Below are 13,596 nucleotides of genomic sequence, written 5' to 3'. Positions count from 1 at the left end.
GTTGAAAGGTTTGGGGCAGGGGTAAAACAGTCAATCTATGCTTAAAGTGCTACAGAGATTTTTGTTTTACATATCCATAGGGTACTTCACCAATTTTGACTTCAATTCAGTATATCTAGCAAATTGTCTCAAAAATTAACAGTTAACTAGATATTAACCCGCACATCTGTGCGGATATATTTATATTTTAATTAATATTTAAAATATAAAATATGTTATAAAGATATATATCTAATATCAATTTTATGTATATAATTTTTATTTTGAAATTTTATATTTTTTGAAATTTGTTTGATGACATTGTACAAATCATATATTAATGAAGTATTTTTGTTTATTTATTTAAAATGCAACATCAATATTAATAGTTTTATTTTAAACATTAATTTTATATGAATTAATAAAAAAATTATTAGCTTCTTTGTTTATAAACTTTTATTCACAATTTTTTATGTGAATAAATTAAATTATTTTTGTTATATTTTAAAATATTATATTATTTTATTTAATATATTATATTTTAGTTTAATGTTTATTTTTACTAAAAATATCAACATAAAATGTTACAACCAATAAAATATTCTTTATTTTGTTTTATATAAAAAATTAATTTGATAATTTAAAAAGAATTGGACTACACTATTTAATTTCAAATTTAGTTACTGAAATATATAAAATATGGTGTATATTTAATATGATAAACAGTCAAATGATAATTACTTAATAACAATATATTTATGTTTTCTTAGAAATGTTATTGTTTAGATGTATATTGTTTTTGTTAAGAAAATATCATATATGAGTAATTTTAGGATTTTTAGTTAAATTTTTAATGAATGGTCTAACATAGACTTGTGTATGGTAGATAAAAAATAGTACTCTATATTAATAGAATAGATAGAATAGGGAGATGCTGAATTTTAGTGACGTTCCAAAAGGCCGCCGAAGTAGAAAAACATTACGTCTACAATTTGATTCTTCTATAAGATACTTTTGGTATATTTTTCCATGTAACGTATGAAAAGTATGCTTTAACGCGAACCAACATATATATTTGGATTATATTTGGATTACAAAAAAAAAGGATTATGCGGTCATAGATTTCGGGGTAGTGAATAGTGATATGCTTGAAGATAGCGGGTCGATTCTCGTCAAAGAGCATATTCATCTTTGTCATTATATTTTTCGGTGAATTTGTTGCTAATGAAAACAAGTTGATTATAAACTGTTCAAAAGATAAGATGAAAAAAATAGGAGAGAACAAAGATTAGTTAAGATGAGAAATGAGAAGTGAAGTGAGTCAGTGTACTTTGCACAAATGTCGATCTCTCATCGTTGAGCCATGAGATGGCCACTTAAGGTAGTCCAAGACATTGCCTTCTCGTGAGTCCTTGTTTTATTTACAAGGACAATGATTCTTTTTTCTTTTGCAATTTTTATAGACCGAGTATATCAGTTTCTTGTCTCATTTTTTTGTTTTTGACAAGATTGTTTTCTCGAGTTCTAGTATAGTTATATATAAAAAACGAAGAAACATATTAATACGAACAAAACTTAGGTTCACCCCCTAAGGTGAACTTTTAAATTCACCTCACCTCTAAGAACCAATCATATTGCCACACAGATTAATGGATAAAAATAACTAAATAACTTTTTTAAAATCAAAATAATTAAAAATAATAACAACTAGATTTTGATCCGTGCAACTGCACGGGTGTTTGTTTTCACTTTTCTATACATAAATTATTGTTTTAGAACATAAGTAGTATATATTTTTAATGTTAATCATATACTTAAATATTTATACAACTATTTCAAATACAATAATTTTATAATTTACATGTTATTATTAATTAATTTTTTAAACCTTATGTATTTACCACTTCTTATTCTATATTTATCTTATTGTATTTGTATTTAGTTATTAAGCAAATTAATATATTCATGAGAAAATATATTTAAAAAATATTTTGTATTTAATTTATGCTAAATTTTGACCCGTATTTCAAAACTGGATTTCTTTTTACCAATATTTTTATGCTTATTCATTTTAGATAATTTATTATTGTATATATAAAAGTATAAGATATGTTAATTTTTAGACATGTATTATATAGTTTGTTAATTTTAAGCCGTTCTATCATCATATTATATTTTAAATAAATAGTTTATATTTATGAAAATAAAATTTATAAATTTATCAATGGAATATAATTTTATCATAATTATTTTAGTATAATAATTATATTTTAACATGATCATGAATATAAAAGTAGATAAAATATAATATTATTTATTTATTTTCATTTCTAAACGATAACTTAAAATACATTAAGTTATTGTTTAAATATTTTTACACAGATTTAGTAGAATTTTTAAAATATAATATATAATATATATTATATTTAAAATGAAAATATATTATGATTAAAGTAGTTACAGAAATTTTATATTATTAAATTTAAAGAAATACATGTTAATTTCTATACAAGTAGTATATAGTTTGATAATGTTAACCCATCTTACCAACATATTAGATTTTATTTTTGAACATAAATATTTTATAATTACGAAAGTAAAATATATAAATATATAAATTTAATACAATTTTATTATATTTAGCTCAATATAATAATTTTATTTTGATATGATTGATTATGATTATATAATAAATAAAATATTATAGATTTTTTATTTTCATTTTATATAACTGAATATATTAATGTATAATGATATTTTAAACTAATTTCGAAATTAGTGAAAATATTTAAATATAATTTTGAAAATGAAGATCTTGTAAAAATCTTTTTAAAAAGATTTGTTAGATTTTAAAATAAATATATCTTATATATTAAAACAGAAGTCACAACCTTGATTCATGTGTGATTTTTTTTAAAATGGACCTAATGGACCTATTCATAGAAATTCATGCTATATTTTAACTCAGAATAATAATAAATATAATTTTTAAAATATTTTAATCATAGTATCTTTGATATATTTTCATTTTAAATATAAATATATATATTTTAAAATTCTAGCAAATCTGTTTAAAAAGATTTTTACAAGATCTTTATTTTTGAAATTATATTTAAATATTTTCACTAATTTCGAAATTAGTTTAAAATATTATTATACATTAATATATTCAGTTATATAAAATGAAAAATAAAAAAAAATCTATAATATTTTAGTTATTATATAATCATAATCAATCATATTAAATTAAAATTATTATTTTGAGCTAAATATAATAAAATTGTATTAAATTTATATATTTATATATTTTATTTTCGTAATTATAAAATATTATGTTCAAAAATAAAATCTAATATGTTGGTAAGATGGGTTAACATTATCAAACTATATAATACATGTATAAAAATTAACATGTATTTCTTTAAAGTTAATAATATAAATCTTTGTAACTACTTTAATCATAATATATTTTCATTTTAAATATAATATATATTTATAGATTATATTTTAAAAATTCTAATAAATCTGTGTAATATTTAAACAATAACTTAATGTATTTTAAGTTATCGTTTAGAAATGAAAATAAATAAATTATATCCTATTTTATCTACTTTTATAGTCATGATCATGTTAAAATATAATTATTATACTAAAATAAATATGATAAAATTATATTCAATTCATAAATTTATAAATTTTATTTTCATAAATATAAACTATTTATTTAAAATATAAAATGATGATAGAACAACTTAAAATTAACAAACTATATAATACATGTCTAAAAATTAACATATCTTACACTTTTATATATACAATAATAAATTATCTAAAATAAATAAGCATAAAAATATTGGTAAAAAGAAATTCAGTTTTGAAATATGGGTCAGAATTTAGCATAAATTAAATACAAAATATTTTTTAAATTTATTTTTTCATGAATCCCCTATATTAATTTGCTTAATAACTAAATGCAAATACAATAAGATAAATATATAATAAGAAGTGGCAAATACATAAGGTTTAAACAATTAATTAATTATAACATGTAAATTATAAAATTATTGTATTTGAAATAGTTATATAAATATTTACGTATATGATTAACATTAAAAATATATACCACTTATGTTCTAAAACAATAATTTATGTATAAACAAGTGAAAACAAACACCCGTGCGATTGCACGGGTCAAAATTTAGTTTATATTTAAAATGAAAAGATATCAAAAGATATTATGATTAAAATATTTTAAAAATTCTATTTATTATTAGTCTGAATTAAAATGTAGTATGAATTTATATGAATAGGTCCATTAGGTTCATTTTTAAAAAAATTACACATGAATCAAGGTTGTGACTTATCTTTTAATATATAAGATAACACCAATTTTAACGACGTTAAAAACGCCAACTAAACCCTAAATCCAAACCGTAACCCTAAATCCTAAAACTAAACCCGAACTCTATACCCTAAAACCCAAACCTAAACCCTAAACCCGAACCTATACCCTAAATCCAAACCATATACCCTAAAACCTAAACCCTAAACCCAAATTCAATACCCTAAAACACAAACATAAACCCTAAACCTAAACCCTATACTCTAAATCCAAACCCTATACCTTATAACCTAAACCCTAGATCCAAACTCTATACCTTAAACCCAAACCCTATACCCTAAACTATAAACCCTAGATCTTAAATCCTAAACCCAAACATTAGACCTTAAATTCAACCTTAAACCCTAAACCCAATTCTATACCCTAAATCATGAACTTAAATTGTAGATTCTAAATCCAAACCTTAAATTCTAAAAGAACAATATCAATATTAATCCAAATATTTAGGTTTTGCATTTGGGTTTAGGATTTAAAATTTAGATTTAGGGTCTAGGATTTGAGTTTAGGATATAGGGTTTGGATTTATGGTTTATGGTTTAAATTCAAGATTTAAGGTTTGGGTTTATGATTTAAGATCTAGGGTTTAGAATTTAGGATCTAGAGTTTCAATTTAGGGTATATAGTTTGGGTTTAGGGATTAGGTTTTAAGGTATAGGGTTTGGATTTAGAGTATAGGATTTGAGTTTAGGGTTTAGGTTTGGGTTTTAGGGTATAGAATTTTGAGTTTAGGGTTTAGGTTTTAATGTATAGGGTTTATATTTAGGGTATAGGGTTTGAATTTAGGGTTTAGGTTTGGGTTTAAGGGTATAGAGTTCGGATTTAATTGTTTAGAGTTTAGGGTTTAAGGTTACGGTTTGGATTTAGGGTATAGGGTTTGGGTTTAGGGTTTCGGTTTGGATTTAGGGTATAGGGTTTGGATTTAGGGTTTAGTTGGCGTTTTTAACATCGTTAAAATTGGCATTATTATTATTATTTTTAATTATTTTGATTTTTTAAAAATTATTTAATTATTTTTATCTATTAATTTATATGACAATATGATTGGTTCTTAGAAGTGAGGTAAATTTAAAAGTTCACTCTAGAAGATAAACCTAAGTTTTTTATTAATATCTTCAGTCTGTATCTAATTTCCTTTGTCTATTAAATGGAAAACAAACAAGAATATCAAATAGTTTTGTCGTCTGTTAGTTTTACAGGTAAGCTTTTGAGCACCACTCAGATCAACCTTTTTCATAAAATTCTAGACAAATAAACAAAAATATTACTGAGATTTCTAATTATTTTTTAGACTGAAAATTGTAATGTTACCATTTATAGTTTTATTTTATTAAATCTTTAATACAAATCAATATAACTATTTTTTGCCAACAACAACTATTATAATATGAATTTTATAATTTACTATGCCAAATGTTGATGTAAGAAAACTAATATGCTAAAGTTAGCACTATGTGTTATCATCTTCGCCTATGATAGTAGTAATTGACAGATGTTTTGTATAATTTATTGAAAACTGGCAACTCTAAAAGCATTTTAACAAATGTAATATTTTAGTTTTCAAAATGATTTATAGTTTACTAGATTTGACTATATCTAACTATTATACAATTCTGCAAACTTATATTTCATCCTAAAATAACAAGGCATAATAGAAAGTTCAAAATTCCAGGAAAGAACGATGCATGGTGTAAATAGAACCATTTACATAGAAGATATATAAATAAGTGAATAGAAGATGGTACACGATACATACTATCAAACAAACTAAGCCAACTAGCTAAAGTCACTTGCTCAATACATTTTATCAGTCTCTCTGTAAGAAAAAAAAACACAATGCCAAGAACCATGTGGAAAGACTTCCATCTTTGTTTTCCAACAAATCTCATCAAGCCCTCCTCCGAGGCCGCCACCTCCTCCCAAGAACCGAACCGGCCATCCATTCTTCTCATCAACAACTTCAACCACCTTTACGACGATTCCACAGCCACCGGCCGCGGCATATCTAAGCCTATTATTGAAGTCATTCCACCTTCCTCCATTACAACCGCCACGACATTCACTGCCTCCACCTCCACCTCCACCTCAACCACCGGTAACTCTTCCTCCTCCTCCTCCTTGTATGAGTCTCATAATTACGGTTTTGCCCCTGAAGACTCTCCCCCTCCGGACTTAACCGCCGTTCTTGCCACACGTCGCTTCTTCTTCTCTTCCCCTGGCCGTTCCAACTCAATCACCGATTCTCCGGATCTCCGTCCCCGGTTTGAATACAAAACTTCCACCACTACTACTGCTGCTACTAGGCTTCTAACCGGGGGAGCCGCCGTGAAACAATGCGTGCAATCTCCTGATCCTTACAACGACTTCCGCCGATCAATGCAAGAGATGCTTGACGCCGTTACAGACGCAGGAGATGCTCGCCGTTACGAGTTCTTGCACGAGCTGTTACTTAGCTACCTCTCATTGAATGCAGAAGATACACATAAGTTCATTATCAGAGCTTTCGCCGACGTTCTCGTATCTCTCTTATCCGACGGTCACCGGACTAACTGACGTGGCAAATCCTCATGCTGCGTAAAAAAATAGTCATGTTTTGGGATTAGCGCTTTAGGATTAAAAAAATAGGTATCACAATACTAAAAGCACAATATTCTGAATGGTGAGGGTGTCCACGTCACCAAATAAAATCGACCAATTGAAAATCACTAACATGCCAAGTCACTTTTCTGCCACTGAATAAATCGGGCTATTGTAATATCCATTTGCTTTCTATTTTTTTTTGTCCAGCCTACTAAGAAGCCCACGTTAGAAACTAAACTTTTATTACTCCTTTCATTCTTTGTGCCGATTTATGGGATTCACTTTTTTTTTCTCATCTGAAGAAGAAAGATGTTATTCACAACTCAACTCTTCAACTGTTTATCTTCTTCCACCTCTCTCTCTCTCTCTCCATAACTCATAAAAGCCCTTCTTCACCGCAACAGACGTGGTCCTTGGAACCGTTGCAATTCCCTTCCCTTTTCACCATATCGAAGCAAATCACGCAGTGGCTTCCAGAACTGCAAAATCCACCTAGAAAAATAAATCTAGAGTCTCATTAACCAAAGAAATCTACTGATTTGCTGATCACTCTCGAACCATTTGTTTGACTCACATCTCTGACCTTCCCGAGTTGGAATACACCCGTATGTTCATTGACGCAGATGGATTCTGATTCCACTTATTCAAAGAGTTTGAAGCTAATTTTGGGCGCAGAGGCGATCTCTATTCGGTTCTGATTTCTTCTTATTGATTCTCTGAGTTTAGGGTTCTAAACGATTCGTTTGATTAATTCATAATGCTCATGATTGACACTTGGGGAAATGAGTTTGCCTGATGCAATTTTCTTTTGCTGCAGTTAATAAACCACAAAACATATGTTAAATCAAGGTTAAAATGTGGGTGGAACAGATGGAGGCAGCAAACTACTCTTGGAAGAACCAACAACCAATGTAGTTTTTCAGATTACATCTCATCTAAGAAATGAGAATATCACATCTGTTGATGATCATCTTCATGATATCTCCAAGTAAGCTAAATACACATGAACCAAAAAAACTACAAACATTTGTTTAGACGATGGTAGCATCTGACTGTAATTGCAGGGACTGGCTATACTCTGAAGTTTCAACTGAATACAGGTATGTGATATAGCTAATTAGAGTTTTGCTTTCATCATCTTCAGTTAATGTTATTAATTTGTTGTGTCTTTTGCTAGCCCGTGGAACAACTTTTATATATTGTACTGTAGTATTGATTTTTAATTTTTATTTTTGTAACTCTCAATAGAGGCTTACAGTATTACCTTATGATATGTGTCGTATTCTAGGTTACATACTACAAGATATGATAAGAGGAAGAACAGTTCGATGCAATAGTTTAGGATGGCATTGTCATATGATCCATTGTGTTGGGAAACATATGGAGGAATTTGTAGTTTAGGTAAGTTAAAGCTTTGTATGAGTTTTTTTGTTTTGTTTATCAGTTTATGTTTTCTGGTTGTTACAGCTTTGTATGAGGAATCTGAGCGTCACAGGAGTGGTTAAATAGCAACAAGGAGAAAGATTCCCATGTAGCAGTCATATGGAGAGCGCCAAAAACTGTTTCGATGAGATAGCAGTGAAGGACGTTTGTTTCTGGACTGCTCTCATCTATGAGTATGCCAAACTTATGTTTTTCAGCTAGAGAATTATGATTGGTCATGTTTCTTCAAGATGTTTACTTCAGACGCAGTATCACCATAACTATGACCTAAAGAAAGCCGTTAAATTTTATGTAGTCATGATAAGTAGAAATAGTTATGTTTTCAGAGAGCTTAGGTTGTTTGGTTGTGAAGCTGCATATATTGTATTATTTAAATCTAGAGCTCTCACCTTATTACCACCTCTATCAGTTTCAGGTACCATGCACCATCAGAAGCTGGTGCAGATATTCTTTTGGATTCTTTGAGAATGGGAACACTTACTGCTGCGCAAAACATCTTATTGGATGGAGACTTACTATCTATTCACGAGAATAATGCTTCAAGAGCCACCATCGAAACATTTTCATCAACTTCTCCCTTTGCTTCTTTTTCAATGATGGATTTATAGGACGTATTTGCTCCTCCACCTCAAAAAGGTAAATTTAATCATTGAGAAGTTACTTCCACATAATCCCCTAATTTATATATGTTACTTTTTTTTGTGTGCACAAACTTCATTACTAAGATTAAATGGTTTTAATCTTTCAGCTGGCACATCGTGGTTTGTATGATGTTGGTATTTCTCTTATATATGTTCCATAAATGTGATGGTGACATTACTTTTATTGGATGACAGGGGATAAGGGTCCAACATTTCCGTCCATTTTTGCATTGGAGAGCAGCACTTAGCAAATATAATATGCCATTTGAATTGCGAGGTACCATTACAAGCTTAATATCTACAAGTTCTATTCCGTGAAATAACTCCAATTTCGAATCATTCACGTGCTTTCACAGATCTTACTCTAGACGTGTCCACTTTATTTTAAAGGCTGCAGTTCCAAAAGCCAGGTCCCAAATTTGTTTTTATGCTTAATGTTATAATCCTTACGCTTCATAGTTTATTCCACACAATATTTCCTAATCAAAATGCCTCCATAGAGTTTGGTTCTTAGCTAAATCGGTCCAAGCTTTTATAGCATGATAAACTATTGTTTTAGCAAATTTCTTACTTCATAAATTATAACAATAATTGAGAGAATGATGTACTTGAAAATTTTCCGCAGAATAATCTCCAACTTTCCCAGTTTCCAAACCCATTTTAAAAACAAAAAGTAAATAGACTAACAAATAAAAAATATTTTTTAAAAAAAAATTCACTTGATTTATAGATTAATTCTATGTAAAGATGCTTAATTAACAAAACCAAAAATAATTAATAGAAGGTATATCACTACCATATAAAAGAGTTTTATTTCATTATTAAAATCGTAACTATATATATAAAGATTATTAAAATCGTAACTATATATATAAAGATTAGTAAAATTTTATTTTATTGTCATATTCAAATATATTATAACATTTCACAAATTTAGAAAGTTTTTAAAAAATTAAACTAATTAAACATTTAGTTTTTGTTTAATTTTTAAAATAAACAATATAGTTTACAAAAAATTTGAATTGGTTGAAGTAGTAAAAATTAATCATTGTTAGATAATTTTATTTTTGTTATTTAAAAAAAAAAATTATAATTTTAAAAGTTAACATCGATAAATATTTAAATATTTAGCATATAGAAGTATAGTATTACAACATTAAATTATATCAACTTAATTTATTTATCTATAAATCCAAAGGATCATCTATTGTTTAAATCCAATTATTGATAGCACAATAAAAATTTATGGTAGACCCAAAATTTAAATGATAAGATTAGATATTAAATGTAACATGACTTTCTATGAATATGTCTATTAGGTCCATTCTTAAAAAAAAATCACACATGAATCAATGTTGTGACTTCTCTTTTAATATATAAGATAAATTCATATCCAAAACCAGTTTTAGGTTTTAAATGATATTTATCATTGGCACCTTATATGAATGATCCATACTAATTAATTTTATAAACAATGTAGAAAATTTAACAACTCAACTTAATACGAATAATATTTTACTTCAATCCTATTATTGATGTTATTGGCAGTTGTAGAAAAACCATATGTATCAAATTAAACAACACATAATTAGTATGGAAATACAATAGAAGACAATATTTACCGAATGATTGGAACTAAACAAAATATCAGAGCTGGAACATATAAGTATAGTCAAAAAGAAATACAGATTCATAAACAAATTAAATTCAATTAATATATATATAGAAAAAATCCGGGCGTAGCCCGGTAAAATCTCTAGTATCAAATGTAATAATTGTGTAATGATACGAGAAAATCGAGAGAGGCGTGAGGTTTTGTCTCGATCGCATGCAGTTAGATTGCTTTTTATTTTGTTTTGTTTTTACCTTCTTAAATAAATGGTAAATGAGAATTAATTGATATTTATTCATCAATTCAAACTTACATTTCCTTCAACACAGATTGTAAATACATGAAACGGAGGAATCTCAACTTCAAGAGTGATATAATTTTATACCAAAAAAAAAGAGTTTTTGCAAAATTGACCTACAACTTAAAGTCAAACACAAAAGTAACCTTTTTTTTTTTTGAAAATTGGTTTTGCCCTATTCACCCCACAAGTTCATATAATTTACGAAAATGCCATCAATTTTTTTTTTTTTTTCGAAAATGACATTTTTACTCTCTCACCCTCATCATCTTCAAGTAATTACAAGATTGCCATTGTCATCAATACCACAACCACCATGAACAACCAATTTGAAGCTCTTAATGCTCCCAAAATCGATTTACCCTTCTTCTTTTTCCATTCTTGTGAACTAAACACAACATATCTCTCACTTTCTCTCCACAATGAGCTAAAAAAACCCAAGATTTTGATTCTAAATTTTTTATGGTTCATAGAGTCATAGAAGCTAACAATTCTGGGTGGGTGACTTTCGTTTGTGATTCTGTGTGCTTGGAGAAGCCTTATGTATGCTAAGGAACTTATCTCACCAATTTAAGGTATGACATCGAGTTTTTTTTCCAGATCTGTTCGTCAGACGACTTACTTGGGAAGTCGTCTGGCTGTAGACGACTTACCTGGAAGTCGTCTGGCTGTAGATGACTTACCTGGAAGTCGTCTGGTCAACGCAGAGGTTATTTTTGCAATTGACTTTGAAATCTGTTACCTGAGACGACTGAAAGTTAAGTCGTCTACTATTGTTTGGTTTCAAAAAAAATTCCAAAGAACCTAGACGACTTACATTTCAGTTGTCATAGGTTAGTTTTGCATTTGACTGGATAATTACAGAAGTTTGACTTCCCCAGACGACTTACATTTCAGTCGTCTGGCGAAAATTAAAATAATAATATTTTTTTTAAAAGTAGACGACTTACAGTTAAGTCGTCATAGGTTAGTTTTGCAATTGAAAAAAAAACTTCAAGATTTAATTATACACAGACGACTTATAATTCAGTCGTCCACCAGACGACTTTATTGTAAGTCGTCCAGGATTTGTTTCCGAGATTCTGGTCAAACCTGGTAAATCCTGGACGACTTACATTTCAGTCGTCTCGTGGACGACTGAATTATAAGTCGTCTGTATATAATTAAATCTTGAAGTTTTTTTTTCAATTGCAAAACTAACCTATGACGACTTAACTGTAAGTCGTCTACTTTTAAAAAACTATTATTATTTTAATTTTCACTAGACGACTGAAATGTAAGTCGTCCAAAAAGTCAAACTTCTGAAATAATCCAGTCAAATGCAAAACTAACCTCTGACGACTGAAATGTAAGTCGTCTAGCTTTTTTGGAGTTTTTTTTAACCAAACAATAGTAAACGACTTAACTTTCAGTCGTCCGAAATAACAGATTTCAAAGTCAATTGCAAAAATAACCTCTGCGTTGACCAGACGACGTATAGTTTCGTCGTCTAGACAACTTAGATTGAAGTCGTCCGCGTTTTCTCCGCTAGTTTTTAAGACTTCTACGTTAGTTTTTGAATAACTTGTATTTTTAAGAGTGATAAGTAACTTCAAGATATGTAAAACTCATATTTACAAAATATGTTCTCTCCCTTAGTTTTACTAAATTTTACTAAGTTTTTCAACGCAAACTTATAAAAAATATGATATGCTTTGACTAGTTACTATTGTTTGTTTCCATCTCTTAAGTATTATTGTTATAGATAATAATGATGACTATTGTTATGAGTTGGAAGAAGGGTTAAAATGCTTCTTAAAATGTTGTATCAATATGAAGCTACCAACATTCTTGTTTATTAAGATGAGACAAAGGCCATTGGAGTTTATTATTGCATATGAGAGATCCAAAGATAAGAAAAATGCTACCGAAGTCTATTATTTCATTGATTTGTAAATGTGTAAACACATTGTTAGCACATTTAATACATCTTGGAAAACATTATTACTGATTTTACAAAAAATTCACAACTAAAAGAGTAGACATGCAATTCACAAAACAGACCACAAACAAAACTATTATAGATCATTCCTCTAAAAAGACAAGCTTGGACTCCACTTGATATGGAAGAAAACTTTGTCAGAAGACTTCCAGGAAGTCCAGACGACTTTTAAGAAGTCCAGACGACTTCCAGAAAGTTCAGACGGCTTTGTCAGAAGACTTTTAGGAAGTTCAGACGACTTCCAGACGACTTTACAGGAAGTCCAGACGACTTTTAGGAAGTCCAGACGACTTCCAGGAAGTCCAGACGACTTTGTCAGAAGACTTCCAAGAAGTCCAGACGACTTCCAGACGACTAACAGGTAAATCGTCCCAGAAGTCTTCCAGATCTGAAAAACCTGCATATTAAATCCAGATCTGAAAAACCTGCATATCCAAAAACGTTCAAATGGCTTAAAAACAGAAAAAATGAGTGGAAGATTAGATAAATCTACCTTTACAGAACACACAAAAATACATATCTAAAAATAATAGATCTACCTTTTAATTAGTGAAAGATGAGTACCATCTAATTAAAAACCTGCAAAAAAGATAGATTAGTAAGAAAGGCATGAGACAAAACTGAAAAATTCATATAAAATTTGGTGTTTTCAAGTCAAAGAGA

General features: G+C 28.5%; 1 protein-coding gene across 17 annotated transcripts; it reads left to right on the top strand.

Annotated features, from left to right (window-relative positions):
- Positions 1-4,167: 4,167 nt before the first annotated feature.
- LOC108870912 (transcription repressor OFP12) lies at positions 4,168-9,642 on the top strand. Of its 17 annotated transcripts, XM_033282613.1 has the most exons (5): positions 4,168-7,946; positions 8,023-8,058; positions 8,247-8,359; positions 8,426-9,037; positions 9,238-9,642. In XM_033282613.1, exon 1 carries the CDS (start codon positions 6,215-6,217, stop codon positions 6,929-6,931), a length of 717 nt encoding a protein of 238 aa, XP_033138504.1. In that variant the 5' UTR covers positions 4,168-6,214; the 3' UTR covers positions 6,932-7,946; positions 8,023-8,058; positions 8,247-8,359; positions 8,426-9,037; positions 9,238-9,642. The 17 variants fall into 17 exon arrangements, 16 of the variants coding, with proteins under 16 accessions (XP_033138504.1, XP_033138503.1, XP_033138507.1 ...); XM_033282612.1 differs by having other exon boundaries at positions 4,168-7,649; positions 7,776-7,946; positions 8,023-9,037; XM_033282616.1 differs by lacking the exon at positions 8,247-8,359.
- The last annotated feature ends 3,954 nt before the right edge of the window (positions 9,643-13,596 follow it).

This window comes from Brassica rapa, chromosome A10 (assembly GCF_000309985.2).
Source record: "Brassica rapa cultivar Chiifu-401-42 chromosome A10, CAAS_Brap_v3.01, whole genome shotgun sequence".
Lineage (NCBI taxonomy): Eukaryota > Viridiplantae > Streptophyta > Magnoliopsida > Brassicales > Brassicaceae > Brassica > Brassica rapa.
This window is presented reverse-complemented; position numbering and strand designations above follow the sequence as displayed.

Bases quoted from the DNA above. Each gene is read 5' to 3' on its own strand.
- LOC108870912 (XM_033282612.1), top strand. From the start codon at position 6,215: ATGCCAAGAACCATGTGGAAAGACTTCCATCTTTGTTTTCCAACAAAT.